The 23,753-nt window shown below is 41.3% G+C and overlaps 1 protein-coding gene across 3 annotated transcripts in view; it reads right to left on the bottom strand.

Annotated features, from left to right (window-relative positions):
* The window catches only part of GLIS3 (GLIS family zinc finger 3), a 433,026-nt gene that overhangs the window by 43,164 nt on the left and 366,109 nt on the right, over positions 1-23,753 (bottom strand). For all 3 annotated transcript variants that reach the window (XM_019645914.1, XM_019645913.1, XM_019645915.1), the window contains one exon: positions 5,515-5,683. In XM_019645914.1, the coding sequence (XP_019501459.1) occupies positions 5,515-5,683 (169 nt within the window). The remainder of the gene's footprint in view (positions 1-5,514; positions 5,684-23,753) is intronic.

Below are 23,753 nucleotides of genomic sequence, written 5' to 3'. Positions count from 1 at the left end.
ATAGTCGCTATCTCTGACCCCTTAGCATTCAGGGAAGCTACCCTATGTTCTCAAGGCTCAATTAGAAACTGAAATCTGTGAAGACCAGCCCTGGTTGCTCATAGGCACAGAAAGAACACACATCTTCCAAAGAATCTAGAATTCTAGCACTGCCACATCTGATATGAATAAAAAACAGTAAAAATTCCCACGACTTGATACAGACTTAAGAAACTGGCATTTCTTATTTGGTTAAAGTGTTTTGACTACTCTCTCAAAAACAACTGTCCCTAACATTCTCTGCTGTTGATTCCTGTACTGGATTGTATGCTCCCCGAGGAGACCACATCTTCTCTTTGGTTTCAGTCTTCTGTGGCTCAGAGGTGGAGCTCATAGGAAGTCCTTTATAGGTCGCTCCACAAGGCCATGTTGGTGGCTTTCATCAGAATGAAGAGAGGCAACTGACAAGTACAAAATGAACAGCACAAATCCAGCTGACTTACTATTGGAATTGCAAGATTTCTCTACCTGAAAAAGGGACTCCCATGAATATTTTTATTTTTTTCTGGTCTAAAAGAGACACTATCAAACTCAATGAATTAACATTTCTTGGGCCCGCCGAGTGGCACATTGGTTAAGAACTAGCTTGGGACGCCAGAAGGCCCCGGTTCGGATCCCACATATGAGGGCCAGTGACACTGCCCTCTACAGCTGAGATGCTGAACAACAGCTCAACCTGGAGCTGGGCTGCCTTGAGTTGCTGGCGACCTTGTAGGCTGCAGCCCCTGTGGCAGTGGGTTGCCATGGGCTTCCGTATGTAGCCAGCAGCCAGCGTGAGCGGCCAGCAGCCGCAGTGAGCGGCCGTCCAGAAGCCGGTGACTGATCTGCCTTGCCCGGGAAGAGTGCAATGATGGTGCCAACTTGGGCCAGTGAAGCAACGTCCTCCACAACTAGACTGAAGAACAAAACGACAGCAACTTGTCTGTTCCCCTTCCCCCAATTCCCCAGCGCTGTTCCCCTTCCCCCAATTCCCCAGCGCTGTTCCAATTCCCCAATAAAAATCTTAAAAAAAAATTTTTTTTTAAAGACACTGGCTTCCTCTTAAGGGAAGCCACCATAATAAAGTGCCACTGCTGGTTCAATGGGACGTAGTAAAACACCACTTCCCATAATAAGTTTAAACCAACATTAGGTGATGTGGTGTGATGCTGCTTAATTCACTGAAATGATGTGTCATTCAGACAACATTTCAAAATAAAAATGGAACCTCATCAAATTGATAGAACTTGCTTTTATTTTATTTTACGATGGCTTAAGAATCAAAGAGCCTGATGCTAACTGAATAGATGTGGTGGACCTTTCCTGACTTCTGACAGTGACTCAGCTCATTTTATTAACAAGTTAAAGCTAAGTAAATTATGAATCAATGCCCACAAAGCAGGAAAAAATGCCAGTTTCCCAGTAAAAAAATCTCAAAGTGTGATAAACCTATTTCCGTTAAGAAAACTGCTAGAGTTTTTACTGGGGGATTTCCCAGGCAAACAGAGGCAAAGATATATAAACCAAAAGCGGAAGGTAAGCACATTTCCTCTTAGTGTTTTTATGCTGGACACTAATGCAAACACAGTGAATAATTCAGGACTGTTTCATGTCATCCTTCTCTCCAAACCTGATCGGAAGAGATAACCTTCCACACACTTGCCCATTCCACTTGGGCTGGCACAGGGATGGGGCATACATCCTGTGGGAAGAGCAGAGCAGCAAGGCAGCCACAAAAGTGAAATGTCCACTTCATTCACCCAGCCATGTAAAGTACCACCGCCTTCCCCTTCCTCTGCATTTTCCCTTCCATGATTATTTACATTATCAACCACTGTAATAATTTCTCAACATCCTCTGGCTTCTAAACCTGAATCTCTCAGCCAAGCCAAGGTTGCCTGTTTTTATGTTAGCAGCAATAGCTACTGAGTGTCTGCTTCATGCCATGTAATATGCTACATGCTTTACCTGCTTTGGTTCATTTACTCCTAATTCCCTGTAAGGTGCAAACTAAGATTACAAAGAGCTAAGGAATACCACATAGTTGATGTGGTATTCCTGCCAAAAATGTTTACAAAGAATGTGTTTAGTAGAAAACAATCAGACACATCCAAACAGTAAAACATTCTGCAAAAGAAATGTCCCGAGTTCTTAAAAAACTGTCAGTGTCAGAAAGACAATAATAATAATGATGATGATATTTTTTTTAAATCTGTGAAACTTGATTAGATTCAAGGCCAAAAAGAAATGAGAATTGTGATCCTTGTTAGATCCTGGATCATAAGAAGAAAGAAAAAAAATTTTATCTGTAAAAAACACTGTTCTCACAACTGGGGAAATCTGAATATTGATTGTGTATTAGGTAATAATACTACAATCAATATTAAATTTCCTGAGTGTGATAATTATATTGTGATTATGTAGGAGAATGTCTTTTTTAGGGGATCTCTACTGAAGTTATTAGGGTTAAAGCTCAATGATATTTACAACAATCTCTCAGATGGTTGAGAAACAACAGGTAACCAACCAACCAACCAAAGGATCCCAAGTCACAGAAGGAAAGACAAAAAGAGATAGAGACAATGTGGCAAAATATAACAATGGATGAATATGGGTGTAGGGTGTATGGGTGTTCACTGTACTATTCTTGAAGTTTTTTATATGTTTGTAAAAGTTTTGAAAAAAATGAAAAATTATAGAAAAAAAATGTTAAAAAAACCCCAAAACCAACCCAAGCATCAGGAACATCTAAGGAACATATTCAAACAATTAGTAACTGTAGGAGCTGGGATTAAGATATCAGGTGCGTGGGTATTGTTTTTTACTCTAGTAATGGCTAAAATTCTTTTTTACATTTATTATTTTAATGGCTGAGTACAAAAAGAAGATACATAGACTGTTTTTCTCTTATATTCTTGCAAAGAGTCATTACAACTACTAATAGGAAGAGGGGATGAAAAAGACGAAGTCCCAATTGATATTTCTTAGCTTCACTACTGTGAAAATTAACGGAAATCTCATTTAAAAATGGAGTCAGTAGGCTAGAAGACAGAACTCTCAAGCACATGTCACTCAATGCATATTACTGACCCCAACAGGAAGAGGCATACCTTGCATCTCTGACAGGAAGTGATACTACTTGACTACTTCAGCAGGAGGAAAAAAAAGATTCCTCCTTGTCTAGTAACAGCTCAGCCAATGGGAGGCTGCCATAACTCAGCCAACTAAAAGTCACTATATTTCAATTTTTCAGTTTCCTCCAATGCACTCTTCCTTTACAACAGCTACTCCCAAGTCCACAAAAGAATGTTCTTTCCATTGTTTCTCTGGACTTGCATGTGGATCGCCATTACACTACATGTCCTTAACTGCAATTCTTTCTTGTTCTGGAATAAACCTATTTTGCTGGAGATTTATCTGGCTCTCTATTTGTTTAAGGTCAACACTACCTTGTGGAGTATGATTCTCAGCTAGGCAGAATGCAATGAGATGAATGGAAAGCCCATGGCTAATGTCGTTTAAAACTCAAATGGAAATTAAATAAACTGCTAAAATGAATAAACACATCTCAACTTACAGGAATACATCCAGTAACGAGAAAGATTGCCTGTCTCCAGTGTCTGTGAACTTAATAGATGGTTATAATTCATACTGCTTTGTTGCTGGATCCTGTGGGAGGAGGCTTATAATTCGTACACACTTTAACATGTAGAGAGGACTGTAAAAATAAATCAAACATCTTCTGGTTTCTATTTCTAATTGCCCATCAGACACATCCACATAGATCTCTTACAACCAACTAGAACTCAAACAATAAAGTCCATTTTATTACTGTTCCTCTTTCCCACTCCTCCCCTCTACTCAACACCCTCATTTCCTCCATTCTACCACTCTTACTATAGGTTCAATTTTTGTTAATGGCACAATTTTCCATCTTGATGTCTAAGGGTGAAACTCAGGGGTGAATTTTGGCCTCTCCTCTTTACTCCACACATACATATTAAAAATGAGCAATTCTTCCTCTTGAATACACTCTCCATCCTCGTAGCTTTGCCTCAGTTCAAGTCCTCATACTGCTCACGAAGGCTGCTGGAACAACCTCCTTCTTTTCCCTACCTCCTGCCCCTGCTTCCAGCCTCAATTACTCTACCATCTTTCGCCTGAGTCCTTTCTCTAGAATAATAGTCTGATGTATTTCTCTCCTAATAAAGAGCCTATAATGGTTCTTACCTAATGCCATCAGCCACGTACACTTTGGGTGATGCCCCCTGAGATACTGGGAACTTCCTCCATGTATGTACTTGTCTTTCTTCATCTCTTGCCTATGTTCCTCTTGCTGCCTTGGATGCTTTCCCCCATTTATCCGTCTGGAAAAGCCTTACTCTTCCTTCAATGCCTAGATTATTCAGTCTTTCTTTCCCTCCCTCCCTGAGGCAGAGTTGGGGACATCCTCTTTGAGCTCCTGTGGCATCTCTATTCATCACTTAAGTAAAGAGCATTACTATACTTTACTTATATATCTGTTCTCATCACTAGTCCTGTAAGGGCACGACCATGTTTTAATAGTCTCTGCAACCCCAGCGACCAGCATAACATCCAACACATAGCAGATTCCTACTAAATTAACAGAAGTCTTACTAAATAAAAGGGTAGTAATAAATTTAAAAATATATGGTTTATTGGATTTAAAAAAACACGTTTTAAAAAGCTCATAGACCACACCAACAATGATGAAACCACAGATTGCTGGTGAAATCCAAGACTCAAAACTTTTATTCCTGCTGCCTTTGCCCACCAAATGGCTCAACATTCCAGGATTGCACAGGAGCCCACACAAAGAGCTTTTTGTCCCCATGGATATCTTAGAGTAACCCCTAGGTAGGTCAACTGAAGCCAGATGACAAGTAAGTGAGGAGAATATGAAGAATGGCACGCTTTTCACATCACCGGAGCGTTGGACAGTCCAGACAGGGACCAAAGTGTCAAGATTTAAAAACTTCCTCCCAGAAACTACTTATGAGGGTGGTATCAACATAAAGTAGTCAGTGAACAGCCCCTCTCAGGTTGCCCATATAAAACCCTGTGCCCTCCTATGATATATTCTCAAGCTAACACTACTGATCTGTGTGCTGAATGGTACCATCTTACATCTGAACAGCATTTCAACCTGTAGGGACATTATATTAAAACTGAGTCCCTGAAACAAACTAAGGTAAGGTGGGAAAGACAGAGACATTCGGATGCGTTTTCCCAGCATGAAACACTTTAGTTGGCTATTGCCAATATAGTTTCATTTTTTTTTTCCTATGGAAAATAAAACAGATAATGAGAGATCTGAGCCACGTGATTTGTGTATGTACTTTTGAAATGTCACCTTTGGGTAACTCAACCCACCAATGGATTATTAATAAAATTCAGCAACTGTCAAAGCACTTCTCCGTGTGGAGGGAGGTTTGGCGGTGACACCTATTAGAAGACAGAGACAGATGGCCTTACCTCTCAGCTCCCGCATCCACAGCTGTGAGTGGAGGTAACTGGGAGGAGGGGTTGTGGGGGCTCCCCTGTACATTATGTCCCGGAGAAGGGTGACTGACAGGATGTGGGGGTGGCACGGCCCCAGCAGCTGTTCCACTTCGGCTAGAATGATTGCTGGAGAAAATGGAAGCTGAAATCAAAGGAGAACAAGCATCAGACTGCGCCCCAAGTGAAGCCCACATTTTTTAAATACCAAAGGCTGACAACAAGCATATTTTAGGGCCTTGTGTGTTTTCTCTTAGAGGTTTTAAGGGAACAGTTCTCCCCTCCCTGGATGTACGCAGCTTTTGATTTCATAGTGGAATGGGATCCCCAGTGAATGCGCCTTCATGGCTGCCTGAGGAGCTTGTATTCAGCTTGCTGCAGGCTGATGTTCATGGCTCCTCATAAGCACTGCCTTGCCCTGCCAGTTCCCTGTCTGGACACTGTATAATTAGTCAATCTTGAAATGTTTGCATGTGGGCGAAGGTCTCAGTATTAGCACTTTTCAGTCACAGGGGATGGGAGTCAGGTAACAGAATATTCGCTCTGCTGACCTAGAAGGGCACAGCACAGGCCTTCTTCCTCTTCTCATCGCCGCTGCGAGCCGCTTGGGGCAGGCTTGGGTCTCTCTCTGTCACTGCTAAATCAATGTAATGAGAACGGAGCTTCCCCTGATTCTAGCACCAACACAGGATCCTACACTCTTTTAACTTCAGGGCCTAACAGACCCCAGCCATTTCCCCAATGGCGTGATGGATGCACGTACTTGGTCTTCATCAAAAATGAGTCCTCTCCTAACACCACAAAATATGAAAAGGGGGGTCTGAAACGCACCGCTGGGATAGTCCCTCGCTGTTGCCTATTATGACACAGACAGTGAGTTACAGCCTCATTCATAGGGGCAGCCTAGCCTTTGAGAACTGTACGTGACCTCAAACTTAAATATGTGCCCATTTAGATTGGCTAATTGGTACAATGTCACAGAAGACACCGGAGCTTGTCACTTTCAGAGTCTATCACTATCAGAGGGGCTCTCTCAGTTTCTGGAACCTACTCACTAGACATCTCATTACAGTGCAATCATACCAGCATCATTATGCTGACTCTCGTTAACTTCCTCCTCTATACAAAGCTATGCTGAGCTTTGTGCCCATGCCTGCTCTTTTTGAACTTACTCTACTGATACCAAAGAATAAATGGATCTAAAATATATATATAAAAGAAATCAGGCTAAGGATTAAGAAAAAGAAGCCACATAAAGAGATTTGAGGGTTTAAAAGTTCAGGGAGTTGTATTTTTAGACCAGTACCACTTTTCTGCAACCTCTCCTGGATAGAATTAATACCCCAGATGACCCAGCCCCCAAAAGCTTAATCCAATGGAATGAGAGTTCAAGTACTTAAAGGAACATGTGAAGAGGCAGAATTACCATCTTCCCGCTCAAAAAGCTACTGACAGGGGTATGATCTGAAGTGAAGGGTTTATTTCTGGTAAGTGAGCATTGTGTCAGGTTAACTCTTGTCCTCAGGAGCCTGCATCCTCCACAGCCCTCCATGTCCTGAAGTGGCGGTGAGACTGGAAAGTGCTTACCAGCTCAAAAAGGCAACGCAGAGCATCTGTTGTGCATCAGCCTCCAGAAAAGTTGCACGTTTGCAAACTTGCTAGAGTCACCTTATGAATCACTACCCTCCTTTATGCTCAGCTCGCTCAGGCAACCACAATTTTCCTTGTCTTCCAAATAATAATTTTACCCAAGGGAAAAGGCTGTTTGGAGTCACTGTGGCAAGAATTTTAGCACTGGTGTTTGTCAGCATGGTGCTTGGTGTTTTACACACTATTCCAAAAACTAATGGAATAATAAGAGGTCACAGAGACATTGTGGAAACACAGCTAATTTTTTTTTCTGCCTTAGAGTAGAAATGTGAGCTCCCCTGTTTGTTTTGTTGTAGTAGCTGAATGCACCTATCACTTATTATCCCCTGGAGGTATTTCTGTATGTTTGTGTGTGTTTATCACAAGGGGAGCACTGCCCCTGATGTTTACAACCCCACGGGTAACAGGGAAACTTGGTGTGCACACTCTATGCTCTACTCAATGGTTCAATAGAAAATGGCGTGCTTCCTAGAGGTCTACATTAGCTATATTTGCTACATTTTTGCATGAACTGCAATGAAATAGTTTGGGAAATTTTGTAATTTTTTTGCAGCTTGCTGCACACTGAAAGCTAGGCCTAGTTAAGGGTTTTTCCTTCATCACATTTAATAGCCAGGACCAATCGTCCATCATCCATTGGTCCACCATCCATACATCCATCCTCCAACCATTATTTTTTCACTCAAAATTTATTAAGTGCCTACTACGTGCTAGCCACTCTACTATATGTGGGTCCTTGTCCTTGAGGTGGTTGCTGTTTAGTGAGGGAAACAGACCTCTATACATCAATTCTACCCAAATACAAGACCTGCCAGTGTATAGTAACTATCTTATTTGTGGCCCCACAAGGTTCCCTAAGCTCTGGCCAAACCAGATAACTGACTACACCTCAAATAGATCACGACAATCTATGCAACTGTATTTTTCCCTGTAATATCTTCTACCTTTGCCTATTTATTTTAATACTTTTTCTCTGTAGGCAGAGTTACTTGCATTCTTCTCAACAGCCAATTATTTCACAAATAGTTATGAAGTACCTGCTGTGTGGCAGACATTGAGCTAGGTCTAGGGATAGACTCGGGAATGAGATAACCTTGGTGCCTAGTATCTCCAACAGCATCCTTCATGTTGGTTTGCTGAGCAAACAAGAACGAATAACATCTAAATGCTAGCCCGTGCAGTCTACCTTGGGGTTCAACGAGTAGTTCAAGACAGAAACATCTACCCACCAGCTTCTATTCCCCACTAGTCAAGGGTTGCCCCAGGGCACACCTCTTCCAAGTAGGCACATGTATCAGCTCAAGGTTCTCAGAGACGCTCAATGCCAGGGCATCAGAGAAGCTTGATGGCAGAAAGCCAGAGGAACCTGGTGCACTTGAGGGGAGGTGAAGCTGGTGTGGCAATGGACTAGGCAGAACAAGTGGGAGAGAGGATGTGAGGTGGGGCATATAGCTCTGAAGGCTTAGAAACATGCTGTGCTGAGTGTCAGCAGACCAACAGCCAAACACAGTCTACAGCTCTTCCATCCACTGCTACAGCCAGCGAGGGGCACTGTAACAGGCAGCGGCCTTTTGCATGAGGGCTCCATGAGAATAAGACAGGGAAGGTTTTAGGGTCCAATTGAAAGTCTGAATTTGGCAAGTATACTGGACACTTTCTTAGCTAGAGCATAAGAAAATTATCTCTTGGCAAAATGAGGCCCATGACCTGCCTAACAGATGGGATGAGAAGCACAGGATAAACTTTCTTCTGGTGAGATAACCCAGTCGAAGCTTGTAATTCCATGTCCACACAGAACACTTTGTGTGCAGGGTCCAGAGCAAGACTACTGGTTACAGATGCTGCGTGTGACCAATACAACGACCAGAGATTTACAGGAAGTAACAAGAAGACACAACCATGTTTTCCAATGTACGACCCATATCTCATACATTGTTCCAATAAAATGGTCAAAACTCTGGAGCCAGAGAGCTGTAGTTTCAGTACGATTGCCCTTGGCCTCTACCAAAGATCCACAGTTCCCAGAAATTGTCCACCATGGCACAGGACGTGCCTTTCCTACTAACACTTACTTCTAGGAATTTCCAACTATACTGCTGTCCTACATCCAGAGTTCCAACTTACTTAATAAAGTTTAAGAATATTCTCTTATTTATTCATTCACTCCAACACAATTTCTCAGCCCCGACTCTGTACCAGGCAGGTACTAGTCTCTCGTAATGTCTGAAGCCTGAATACCTGCCAACTTCACACATACCTGCCACCATGTTAACGGGCAACTGTAAGGTCATTCACAAAAGGAAAAATTTCCTTCCATATATACTCAAAATGATTTTCCAAACTCAACCAATGGGGCCCTACGAGGCCTATCAATCAAAGCATAAGGAACAGAACTGACTCTTCCAAAATCCTAGGCAATATTAACAAAACTGTGGTGATCAAATCAACCGGCACACAGAGGCTGCCCACAGGGGCGGCCTTCTTTGTCTGGTGTCACCTTGGGGGTCACTACTGCTTTCGAGGCTGGAAGAGGGCTTTCAGGTGAACCTCCAGACGGGGCTGATGACTGGCAGCTGGAACAATTGATTAGGCACGGCAGAGGAACATATTGGAAATTCTTATTGCTTTTGTGATTAAGAGATGGGGGACTCCCCAAGGAAATAAAAGCCTGATCTTGAGATGAATTCATGAGCCCTGCCTTCAGCAAAGGGCCAGGAGCTGGCCTCCCTGCTGTCTTGGGCTTTCCCTCTCTCTTGGGCTTGGCTTACTGCCATCCCTCACCCTGTCTCCTGTACAGGTAGGTGGAGGTGACTCATTTGGGCTTTATAATTTGGACAAAGCAGCATCTATTGATCTATGTCATTCCCAGATGCCTTCTCACTGGTTATCGGGACCAGGGGATTCTAGGTTGGTTCCTTTAACTAGCTCAGGTTAATTTGGGTTAATGCAGCTCTCTCCATATCCAAATGAAAAAACAATTAATCTCTCTTTCTAATGAGTATGGACAGGGCACCCTTGGGGATACTTCAGCTGTCACGTATTCACTGTGTGAATGGGGGAAAGAAGTGTCAGTGGCTTCACCTTGAAATGAAGCCTACTAGTCTCCAGCCCACTCCCTGGGCCAGGGAAGCCTACCATAGGCATTGCCTAGTGACTGAATTTTCATCATTTCAGAGGGCAGGGAGGGCTTCCCTTGCCAGGCTGAGTGAGTACATTAAAAACAGCAAATTGGAGGGATATTCTTGTTGAAAACTGTACGGGCAGCTTCTGTATGGGCAGCGTCCTGTTTCCCAAGCTTCAATGTGCAAACAAATTGCCAGGATAAAATATTGATTCTGCTTCACTAGGTCTTAGAGGCAGGAGTGCTAAGGTTCTAAATGTCTGTCAAAGTCCCCGAGTCCCTCACGATGCTAAGGCTGTTGGCCCAGGGACTGCACTTGGAGCAGAACGTACTGGACCACATCTCAGCTGCATTTCCCCCTGTTGCTGCCCCACACCTCAGAATCAATAGTTTACATTTGAGTACTTTGCCAACCCTCCCTCAGTTTACTGACAAGGAACTCGAGGTCTAATCGGACTCCTGATTAGGTTACCTGATTAGGTTACCTAGGTCATGTGGCTGATACACAGAGAATTCAAACCCAGGAAGACTGATTTCAGATCACATGCCCCTAGCCACCATACTATATTGCCTCTCAAATGCCGGGTGAATTCAAGAGAAGGCATAAGAGTGTTGATACTATATCACAGGCCCTGCACACTTCATTTGCAAAGGCTGCTTGGAGTAACTAGGTACTCTTCCTTGCCAGGCACATGGGTAGCTTTCACCACCAAAATGCTCATTAGGATGCAAAAAGTATCTTCCCATTTCTTTTCCTGCCTATCCTAAAAGCACCGAAGTGATCTCAGCATGAATGAGAGCAATTTTCCAGCTCTGAAAATTAATTCAGGCAAGAAATTAACTGAATTATTTGGTTTGGAAAACAAACAGCTGGTAGGAAATGTGCTTTTTCCCAAATAAAGATTTCAGATGCTTGTCAGAGGCATATCGATCCACTGGTGAGAAAGAAGGCAGGCAGGGAGGGGCAATTCATGAGCAATCAGATATGCGCACCTGTTACCACAAGTGAACACAATGTCGTTGGCTGAAGGGCTGCCACCTCTGTCAATAATACATGAAGAAGAGATTTGCTGTGCAGATCTGCTGCCACCGAGCTGTTAGTAAATATGCATTCGGAATCATTTATAATGACTTACAGGCCATGATGTTGTTCTAATGTTGGGACCTTGAGAAACGAATTTAACGCCTGGTGGCTGATACACGCAAGGCGCTAGGTATGGGCTTACCAGTCATCTCATGGGCGGTAGTTCCAGGGTCAGGGCACTGAGGAGTAAGCTAATCAATGATACCAGGCTAAGTCGACTTTCACAGACATATTCAAAAGAATCAGAGCCCCATTCGAAAGGTGAGCTTAATCTTGCCTGTCTCTTCCCTCCCGTCCCCCCAGGAGAAATTTGAAGGGGGAAACGGTTTTGGAAACAGTTGAACTGCAATGGAAATTTTGGCTCCTTTGGCCTCACCAGAAATTGGGCACTAGAGATAGTGTCAGGGTGGTCACTAAGAAAACAAAGCACACCCACTGGTGGTCAAATGGACTTGGGTTTGAATCTTAGCTTTACCAATTACTAGCAATGTGTCTCGAGCAAGTCACTTAACATAAGCTCGGTTTCTTCATCTTAAAAAAGGATAGGGCCGGCTGAGTGGCTCAGTTGGTTAAGAGCTCGCTCAAGAGTTTGAGCTCTGAGCAACAGCGGTTCGAGTCAGCCCGAGCTGAGCAGCCGCTGAGCTACCAACAGGTGGCAGGATGGCTCAGCTAAAAAAAAAAAAAAAAGGATAATACCTCAAAGAATAATGAGGACAATTACATAATATATAGAGAACACTTAGCACAATGCCTGGACAATGGTTAAGTGCCCAATTAGCTACTGTTGTTATTCTTTGGCTATTTATGTTATTGTAATGATTACTATTATTAATAGGATAGGGAACAGAAAGGCATATGTTGTTGCAAAATGGTTACTCTCCAATAGTATACGGTCTTTTACTTGAAGATGCATATAAATATAAAGTGTGGACTGGCGTCATTTTAAAATGCAGAAGAGTGTATATATACATCATGCCCTCTAATAATAAGCATTGTTGTTCAATTTTTCTAATGCAAGTTGCTATAAAGCGTTCAGGGCCTGAGAAAGAATCCTCATAGGGTTAGAATGTTCTACTTATTTTGTATGAGTAATACACACCTTTGAGTTACAACCCATAATGCGTTTCAGTTTAAAAGATAACAAGTCATTTTCATGCATGACTGCACTTCGTTAAGGAGTGAAAATGGGCTGTTACTAAAATGTCAACACAGTTGCCCCTCTTGAAGCTTAGTTTATCTTGAAGTACTTTTATATTTTCAGCACTTCTTTTTGTTTGTTTCTCCAAGGGCATCAAGATCCAGCCATGGTTAATTTTCAGAATTCATAAAAGACTTCCCTTCAGTCATTCTGAAGAACATGACCAGTACTGGGGTGACTGGAGCTGTGTCCCCCAAGAGTGAAAATTTAGGCCCCAATACCTTCTGCAGTTCTCTGCATTTCACCCTGGAGCAATTTAATTGCACTGTCCACTCGGTGGAAAACGCTCTCACGGGACCTAAATTCACAAACAAACCAGAGAGAGTTTTCTAACAAGGACAAGGCCCTGTCAGGGTCACTTGCAAGGCTGCATTTGATGCGGAGGTTAATTAGAGAATGGGAAAGACGCCTCGGCTAACTCTGGCCTTGTTGTCTATGAGTAAAAGGGGCTGGTTTTCCTTTTTCTTTCCTCCTAATGTCTGGGCATTTTCCCCCTTCCCTTCTCTCTCCATCAGGAAGGGCATCATTCCATATTCCACCTGTATTAGGAAAAAGTCACTTCTTAAGGGTTTGCACAGTCATTTCTCTAATCTTTCCCTTCTCCTTGAGGCATGAATAATTTTAATATTGCCAATCCCTAAAAATCTATTCTCTCTGCCTGTCTTTTTTCCCCTCCTACTTCGCAGTGTAGAGTATCATTATCCAGCAGCCCTGATAAGAGGATAATGAAACAATCCCTCCTCAACCGATTGGGTGGCTGTCAGACTAAAATGACACCACCCGTACATCCCTGACATGCTACCCCAAGCTAATTGATGGCAAACAATGGTAACTGTCACCACTGCACTAAGACAAAGAAAACATACTCGTGTCACCTGATGGCTGAGCTACCTAGCAACTGATAAATAAATGTGTGAGGGAGACGTTCTATTAAGGTAAGAGAGGGTACATCTCTGAAGAACATGCCTATTAACTTTGAGCTTAAGAGCACTGCTGTTCACTGGGGAACAGAAATAAATAAGGTAAAATGAGAATTTATTGATGTCTGCACAGTTACATGAATATTCAGGTTCTCTTACAAATAGATATTCCCACAGGAGCTCCAAACTTCTATGTAGGCTGCCCAATTACATTTCCACATCATGCAGCTGGATTTATAGCCGGGGAAGAAGTTATTAGTGTTTGTAAGGGGATACAGGCATATATGCCTTTCTGCAATACACTGTGATACAACTAGAAGGTCACGGCTAAAGATATCCACGTAAATGCCAAAGGTTACCATCAAACATTCTGAAATACCAGGTGTAATTAACTTCATGTTAGGAAAAGCTCCTGAAACATCTGCATTTCAGAACAAAGACATTTTGTTACAAGTAGAATGGCATCATCCTGTAGCTCTCTCAACTTCTCCGGGACCAACATTTCATGCAGCCCTCTTGGGTCTTTCCAGACAATGCATGACAATCTAACCTCAAATCTCACACCTTATCTTTCTTCTCTTTGCCTCCCAACCTATCTACTCACAGAGAGTTAGTAACACAGAATGTCAGTGAAATAATTTGAATGAGTCAACAACTCAGACTACCCTGTGAGAAATTCAGTATTGCCTCTGTATGTTATGTTATCTTGCATTTGGGGCAGAGGAGGAGAACATAAAGAAAGAAGAAAGTTGGAGCAGGCCTGACCAACCATTCCTGAAAGCTCTCACAGGAATGCTCATTTCTTTCTTTAGAAATAAAGTCCAACTTGGTAACAAAACCAAAGTTTTAGTAAAAAATATTTGGTTCTCTAACTCCTCATATTCATCCCTTAGCTATCTCCTACCTGTTTTATATTGACCGGGGGAAAAAAATGTTTCCTCCCTTTCAGACACTATGGAGGCAACCCCACCGACTCTACTTCACGTGCCTTCTGAAAACATTTCACAGTGAACGCTTCTTGGAAACAGATTTTTAGCACAGGCAGCCACTCCCATTTTCAATGCAATGTTCTTCTAGACAACTCAAAGACTTATCTACCAACTCGAACTTGGCTCAAGAAATCTCTCCCTTTCCTGGCTCTGTAAAACAAGCAGCAATAGCCCTTTTGGGGAACTTTGCTATAACAGGGAACCACAGTCTACAATTACCACGAGCCCTGGGCAAAACTGCATAGATGGTGGAAGTGGTTTTGTCGTGACGCCAGAGAATCCCCTCTCTCTGCTTTCCCACTTTGCCCACAAAGTGGACACTCTTTCCATTTTGCCTTCAGGTGCTCAGGGTTACCTCCTAGTTACTTACTCTCAAGATAAACTCTGATAAGTCACTAACATGTTATCATGAATTTATGCCCCTACACAACCTTTCTCAAGGAATTTTTATTTGAAGCCTTTTCTCTATCTCAGAATACAGGGCTCAGTCTTCAGTTACACAAATTTCAAGCATCCTTGTTGCTGGCAGAAAGTATACTTTGAGGAACTAAGCATCTTTCCTGTTAGTATGTGACCAGATGGGTTCCCAACGTTCAGTGTTTCAACGTTTTGCTTTTCTCCTGGGCATTAATTTATCTGTCTATAAGAGGCCTGGATTTTAGAAAACATAATCCTTGATTTTCAAGGGTCTGAGGCTCTGTCTTTTTAGGAAAAATAGACCCGGGGGAATAAAATGGGGAGTGCTCCCTCTGATGTCTCCGCCAGCCCTGGGCTCATCACAACTAGAACCAAATCACGTCTGTCTTCCGGCAGCTTCTTCCTAAGGGGGAGCCACACTGGTCAGCATTTACACCCTTCCCACCATGGCCCAGGCTGCTTCTGCACATGCTGCTTGCAATGTGATGATTTTAACCTGTAATAATTCCATTTTAGAGCCACTACATTTGAGATTCCACAGAATGCCACAGTGCGGACTAGGAGAGCTGGGAAGTGGTCTGGAGTACAAGTGATACGGATCCCTTCAACTTGACCTGTTTTCATTAGTGGGCCTTACATAAAAGTCTCTGAAAACCCATGAGCTAGAAGATTACTCAAGTATTTTCTAAAGCTAAGGTACTAAAGGAATAAAAAAACCCCAGTATTGACAGACTTTTAAAATAAAATTTGATCAAATACGTGGAAGCCATAAGCTTCCTTGATTTCACTGAGTCACTGATGACTGTCCCAGATATAAGCATAAAGCAGTAGTCAGGAAACCTTCTCTATAAAGGGCCGGGGAGTCAATAGTTTAGGCTTTGCAGGCAAGAGGCAATGTCCTCAATTCTTTGAGCAACAGTTCTCACCTAAAGGCTTATAGTCTTTTTCATATTTTACATTTAAAAATCTTAAAGCCATCCTCTCAGGCCATGCACAAACAGGAAGCAGGCGGGCCAGATTTGGCCCAAGGAGTAATAAATTGCCTGTTGCAAGTTAACTATTAAGAACGATCATGAAAAGACCAGGCGACTGTTTCTGAAATATGCAACTAAGTTTGTGGTAAGCAAACAGTCAAGTTTTCCTGACACCTTAGAGTATATTTTGAGATAAATGGCATGGCCTAGAAGAGTCTATTTACAGAATGACATCAGGAGGGACACCAAGGCCTCAGCAAGGCCAAGACAATGACTGTATGGCTGCGCTGGTAGAGGCCATTACTCCTCTTTCTTCTTTCCCCCACCTACCTCACCCTCACAGATTCCTCACTGTTAGGGAGGCTCATTTTTCAAGCAAGCACATTGGCACTCTGTATGACCGGCCTAAGTATACGTCAACTCTTCGTGGCAACAGAAAAATGCCTCATTTACAGATCTGAAAATAGGTCCTGGATATGGGAGTTCTGAGTCTTTGTCTTGAATTCTTCCCAGATGGAACACTGTATCTCCTTCTGAACTCTAAGCAGTAGCACCCAGGACTAAAAGGGCTGGTGAGACAAGGTGCTAGTCCCTGTCACAGGCACGGACTTGGTCATGAGTGATGCTCTAAGCTTTTAAGCAAAGAGGAAGGGAAAAAAAAAAGGAGCATCGATTGAGCATCTGCCAACTGCAGTGAGTGTACCGAATTCTTAACTGTGATGCCACTTAATCCTTACAACAGTCCCAGGGAGTCAGTACTCTTACCACTGTTTTACAGAAGACGAAAAGGAACTGCCCCAAACTAAACGTCTAGTAAGTGAAGAGCCAGGATAGGAACATGGACACACTGGAAAAAGGGGTGATTCACATCCTGGTTGGGATGGAGTGGGACAGTGCAATTTTCATCCCACTACTCAGAATGGCGCACAATTTAGAACTTATGAATTGTTTATTTGTGGAATTTTTCATTTAGTATTTTCAGACTACCATTGGCCATTTGTATTACCTGTTCCCTATCTGCTTTACAGAACTGTTACATGTATTTTTCCAGTGTTTGGATAAAAGCAACAACAATGGTGGCTAATAGATGATGAACACTTACTATGTGCTAAACATTGTTCTAAGTGCTTTGTGTCTGTGTGTCATTTAATTCAGCATTTTATTTCAGTAAGAGGGGGATAAATTTGAGTTAGAGTAAGGAGCAACATTGCCAGTTGGAACGTTCCCTTTAAGCATAGTTTGGCTACGCAGATGGTCAGAGGGATTGTATTGTACAATACAAAACATGACCAATAATACGTCATAAGAACAGAGACACTAAATACTGCCCATCCTTACTTTTTCTTTTACCTGAGCCATCCTGCCACCTGTTGGCAGCTCAGCTTGAGCCGTGAATTGAACCAGCGACCTTGTTGCTCAGAGCTCAAACTCTTGAGCAAGCTCTTAACTGCCCATCCTTGCTTTTATATATATATATATATATATATATATATATATATATATATATATATATATACTGCCTTAGTATACTTCATAATTATGGACTCTAGATCATTCCTTTACAATCACAAAATCTTCTGGGGTAGTTGCAGCCTTTCATATTCCATGAAGGGCTTCCATTTCTCAGAAAACTTGATAAGCATCCTATGCATTTTCCTGTGCATCCTGATGAGAGTGTATCCCCTTTTCAATAGCGAATAGTGCGCATTCTGCCACCTCTCCTAGAAGGTGGAAACAGGACTTTTCCTAACTCCCTAGGGAAAGGTTCCAATGGAGATTATAACTCTCTGACTTCTTACGGGGTGGTTAGGTGTTAAGAGGCCATTAGGGACACAGTTCTGAAATCAGAGCTTGTGGCTAGAGCAGAAGTCAGGCTTGAGCAGCTAAATTCATTGAGAGAACAGGACTGAAGTCCAGAGCAAAAGCCCAGGCAGCAACTAGGAATGGTGCCATGAAAGTGAGGCGAGAGCAGCCTCAAAACTTATGTTGGAAAACTTAAGACACCAAGGACGCAGCTGTAACTTCTGATGAATCAATGGCTGCTGTCAAAGCAGTGTTAATGAGGCCAGTCATGACCAGGGTCATTCTTTGACAATACTGAGGAAGACACATAAAAGCCAGTGTTCAGAGACAGTGCTATTGGTTTTCTAGAATGACTCAATTCCAAAATACCCTCTTTATTCAGTGCCTGCAATCTGCTCTCTACTTATGGTTCATAGTAAAACATAACAAGTAATACCCAAGCTAATTCAGTAATGTCCTTCCCTTTAGAGTTTTATACTATTCTTAACATTTATTTTCAGTGCTTATCCAAGAATAAAAAATGAACTTTCACTGGGACTACAAATACCCTGAAAATGCCCACTCTCTTTTTTTCTGTATTCCTCACATAAAAGAGACACAACTACTTATTTCTCTCTTTCCTTGGAAGATGACTCGGTTGAAGCAGAAAGTGAGAACTTTGGCCCCAGAAGTTTGGCCCATAAATTCCTAATTACAAGAAGGTATGGTTAGCTCCTCATCCTGGAAATTCTATCCTGAATTCTCTGTTGCTGCCATCTGTTTCCTAAGACTCGTTCGGGGTACACATCAGAGTAGATCCAACCTTTCCTTCTCACGTCCCATTTGAGTGCCAGCAAAATAACATACAATGAGGAGGAGGAGAAATAATAGGATAAAGACAAACAAGACTTTTTCCAGTGGTAATAAAGCTACAAATGCCCAGCGTCACTGCCTTCCTCTCCTCCTTGGGAGTTGTGGAATTGTGTTCACTCACTCACAAAAACATTTTCACAGCACAAACTTGTACATATTGTAAAACTGAATAATTCAGCTTAATCTTGCGTGAAAACTAACATGAATACAAGGGGATATGTGGCTATGGAAAATTAAAGCACCAAATTAAGCAACCTGCAAACAGAAAAAGTCATTAACATTGGCTCCATACATCCAAATGTGCCCTGTGCTGGCTGGGAATCGGAATTGTAATTTTCTTCAGTTGGGTGGTTATAAAATCTCACTCTTAATCAAAATGTGAGCAGTGCCATCATAACACTGGTGGGAAGACACTCTTAATATTTATATATAGGTTTTCTGCAGTGAGAAACGATATATACTACAGGGCAAATCTTCTTTTCTTCTTTACTATTTGATTCATTTTCATTACCTTTGTTAATTATTTAATTGTAAGTACCAGAGCAGCATTATTCTATTTACCATTGTAAATATACAGCATATTAAAATTATCATTAAATTATCTTGTGGACAGATTTCAATCACAATGTTGTCACATAAAAATTTTGCCCCAATCTTAAAATTCCTTTTCTTAAAATTCCACCTTTCCTGAGGTGTAATTGACAGAAAAAATCGTAAGATGTTTAAAGCGTACGTAGTGGTGATTTCATATACATATGCATTGTGGAAGGATTCCTACCACTAGCTAATTAGGGGCAATTCTTACTGTAACTCCCACCTGTCAAAATTCAGATCACATTTTGGTAGAAGTCACATTTTATGATTCTAGTGGTGGCTTTCCAAGTTTGGTCCCTTGAACAGCAGCACCTAGTGACACCTGAGAACTTGTTAGAAACACCTGGTTGAAATTCAAATTCTTGGACTCACTCAGGCCTACTGAATCAGAAAATCTTGGGATGGGCATCAGCAATCTGTATTTTCACAGGTCTTCCAGGTGATTTAATACCCACTAAAGGATTGGCTCACAGCCAGGGAGGGCTAAATCTATAAGTTAAACTACCAGTTTCTGCAATGGAAAAGAATATGTCTTGCTCCTACTCTCAGTGAGTCTCCAATCCAACTTGAAGGATAAACTACAGATGCAAGGGATGTTACAAGAACAATACAAGATTTTTGCAGCATCTCAAGGCAACATCAGAAGAGACATGACAAAGATACTTTGCCAAATGTTTCCCTTTAAATGGCTTCCATAACCCCAGTCTCTGCCTCCCTCTGCCCACCACCAATTTCAAGTTGTTCAGTTCCTTTTTCATCGCTGGTGAATTCCAAGCAAAGCAGAGGTTTTGAAGGTAATGCAAGTAACAACTGTTGCATTTTTGTTTTATAATGCTTTATGCCTTTTTAAGGGCATTTATATAGATCATGTTATTTGATCTTTGCAATTCTCCTATAAAGTTTAACCTACTGGGAAATTTGTGTGCCAATTTAGAACCTTCTAATAAAGTCCCTAAATTCACAACCACTTTTTGAGAGTAGATTATATGAGCACTTTCAAATAAAAATTATTTCTAACCCCTACAACTCTGCAAGCTGTCCCAAGACAGCAAATATACTCAAGAATGTAGAAAATGTATTAAAACATATACCATAAAATTACATTAAAATGAAACATTAACTATTTCACAAAGTATGTTAAATCCTGTATGAATTTAATACGGTGCTATTTATTACAAAAAGTGATGGTATTGTAAGAGAGAAGGTTTCATTTCCCAGTAATGAGGGTGAAGGAAAGGGAATGACAACATATGACTTCAAAAATTCCTGCTCTAAAGAAAGTGTTTTCCTTCTACAATTCCCTTTAATATCTGAATATAACACTTATTATTTTTCCTGAAAAATCTAAGGTTACATTCAAAATTGGGATAATTCACCAGCTCCAAAACACAGTAATTATTTTATAACCCAATAGAAGTGGTATCAATAAAATTCCCTCATTCTTACAGATTTCCTTGTTCTACCTGCATTAGCTCCTCCCTTGAGGGGTGGTGTCTGGGGGAATCAACATCTCAACCACACTGGCCTCTATGATGTCTTCATGGCTAAGCCCTTTAGCAAAGGTCATGCTTTATTGAGTCTGTAGTACAGTTTCAGTTTGGAGGGAACCATACTTTTTGTGATCACTCACGTGACAGATCTTCCACAGAGCATTCTTTGTTAGTGAATGGACTCTGTTAAGACCAGACACTGGTCCAGGCTGCCCATAATATTGTAGACTCCCTAACTGTAGGCTTATTGGCTTCTTTAATTCATCAAGGGGGCTGATGAGAAGATGGATACAGGCATTAAACCTCAAAAGTGGCATTTGCACCTTGATCTACTGGCTATGAAATACTTCTCCCTCAGATGATCAGATAAATCACCTAAATATGCAGGTTGGCTTGTGGCATTATCTATCTGGAGTACAGAACTTCTGAACAAAAGGGCAGAAAATGTAAGTGAGCCATCACTGAGAATTGCTCATTGGCGTCCCGCCCCCCTGTTAGATGATAAAACTGCTCTCAGGTCAGCTGAGGAGCAGACCTGGGGAGCCCCGGGATTTCCAAATAGTGGATTAGTAAACACCTCACTTTTAAAATCATCATCAGCATGGCCTCAAGTAACATCTGGCTGCTTTAACCTGGGGCATTATTTTCTTCCACTAAAATAAGTCTTTTCGGATAATCCTTTGCAATCAAGCTCTGTCACATCAACTGAAAAGTTGATTTCAATAAAGGAAGCCAACACATTAGGAGACTTGCAAGAGCTTTATGTGTCAGAATTGCCATTTTCCCTGTTCATCTTAATGCTCTGCAAACTATCCCTCTTTTGTAATCTTACAAATCATTGTCTGCTACCCACTAAAAATTTCCACTTCAAAACCATGACTTCCTCAAACCATGAGCCCTCAATCCTTGTGGCTTCTAAAAAAATCATGGTGCTCACTGCTAAAGTACTTCTGATCCTATGCCCACAGGTACTGAATAAATCACCATCAAAACATTTTTATGATAAATCAATTTACTAGCACCTAAAAGTCTAAGTGCTTGACAATCATTAAACAAATATTTTCTCAATTTTGTATAACAGAATGTAAAGGGAATGATTCCAAGTACTTTTGCCATTTAGCCAAGTCTTAATCATTGTCAATTGCCTTAACACTTAAGATTTTACATTTAACTAATTGATAAAGTTTCCTTTTCCTTTAGCATTTTTCACTGTTTGGCTTCTTTCCATAGATCTTTAGCCTAGGTTTGAAACTGGTGTGAACATACACTTCTGGCAAGTGCTTTTTTAGAACTTTAAAAGGGAGGCTTACATTTTTTGTTTTTTAGTTCTTCTTCCCGCCTTGTTCTAGTCTGGGTTTGTTGCTTACTTAGCAAAACAGAAGGCATAACCAATTAAAAAAAAAAAAAAGCAAGAATAAAGAAAGTAAAATAGAACCTGAAGGAAGAGGGAATAAAGAAAGAAGCAGGGAAGATAAACTTTTATAGTTATAAGCTACCTCAAGAAGTAAAATTCCAGAAAAAAAGTTAAGGAAGATGGCCACTTGCCTGTTTTAAAGTTTCCCATAGTCTCAGGAAATTCAAACCAATTTAAAGATGCTCTGTGGATACTGTGGCAACTTAGGCCCCTTGCCCATTATGTCAGCTCACCTGCATTAGCTGGAGGCTCCAAGCTAAGACATCAAAATCCTTTTGAAGATCAAATGTAGATAAGCATCATGAACAAAAAGACCGCGAATTGTTTGGGATGACACAGCCATTTCAAACTAAACTTCTTAAAAACTTTAAACATACTACCAAACAAACAAAAACACGCACCAAGACACATGTGACTCCTAAGTTTTGAAAAACGAGCCATCCATATGTTTGCTACATACAGCAAAGATACTAATGTTTTGATAGAGAGCTATTGCTTCCCAAATCCATTTCCAAGAGATGGAAGCAAACAAGACTAGATCATCACCAGAAAATACATTGGATATTGGGCCATTTTTCAACTGATTCTGCTTAGCTGTGACTCTTAACTGCTGTGTTCCAGGTCTTCAGTAAAATCAGGGATTTATGAATGGAAGAAGCAGGGAATGCTCTTTAGGCGCTTTTAAATTGATTGTTAATTTAAGGTGCTAAAATAAATGTTCCTATATCTAATATCTGGCAAATCAAACAGGCACATATACAAACAAAAGCTAATTACGCTTTTTCACATATATATCTCATACAAAATATTTATGCATGCTGATAACAGTGTCCTTGGCATATGGCATGTGTATATATGGACTTGTATCTGAAACCTCTGTAAGATTTGGTCAGCCACTCAAAGAAGCTTTAATCTCATCGCCTTTGGTCTCAGAAAGCAGAGGGGCTCTGTTATCACCAAGAGTAAAGTAGCCAGAGCAACTGATTAAGGGCCAGGGACACTGGGACAACGTGAAAGAAGGCTTGATGACTGACGTTCCTTGAAATACTGTATTTGCTTAATGCCCTTTCTCCTGCGTTTGGATCAACTAAGAACTAAGTTTAAAAAGTTATACAAGCATGTCTTTCTCCTATTCCACTGTTATGCATCAGTGAATTCTTAATTCTTTATGGTTTATTAGTACTTTTAAAAGGAGAAAAAAAAAACCCAAAAAAACCAGTCTGCTGCCAAAACCTGGCTCTGGAATCAGATGGGGGTGGGAGTAGGATTTGCAATCCACAGAAAATAGAAAATTCCCATTGTCTGGAATGTGGAGCTAATGGGACTTTTGCTTTCATATTCATAGCATGACAGTGAGAGCTTTCCAAATGTGAGGATGGTAACTAATTATATTTGCACAAGTACATCACCATTATGAGTGGAAAATGCACAAATATCCGAGCTAAGAAAGTAAACAAAACAAAACTTCCTTACGGCTTATTAGTCCTTTCTTATTTTTCACTACACACGTGAAAATTTCCAAATACAGAGTCATCTATTATTCAAACCCGGGCAGAAGGAAGCCGGGCTAGGGGTGCCCTCCCATCCCCCCTCCCTCAACTATTGTTAACAAACAATAACGAACATTCTTCCAAGTTGGCATACTGGTGTGACGTTTTTCTTAGAAACCTGGGGCTTCCTTTTAAAATGCAAAGAAGACAATGGCTGTT

The sequence above is a fragment of the Hipposideros armiger genome, unplaced genomic scaffold (assembly GCF_001890085.2).
Source record: "Hipposideros armiger isolate ML-2016 unplaced genomic scaffold, ASM189008v1 scaffold_95, whole genome shotgun sequence".
Classification (NCBI taxonomy): domain Eukaryota; kingdom Metazoa; phylum Chordata; class Mammalia; order Chiroptera; family Hipposideridae; genus Hipposideros; species Hipposideros armiger.
Note: the sequence above shows the minus strand (reverse complement) of the source record. Positions and strands in the feature narration are given on the sequence as shown.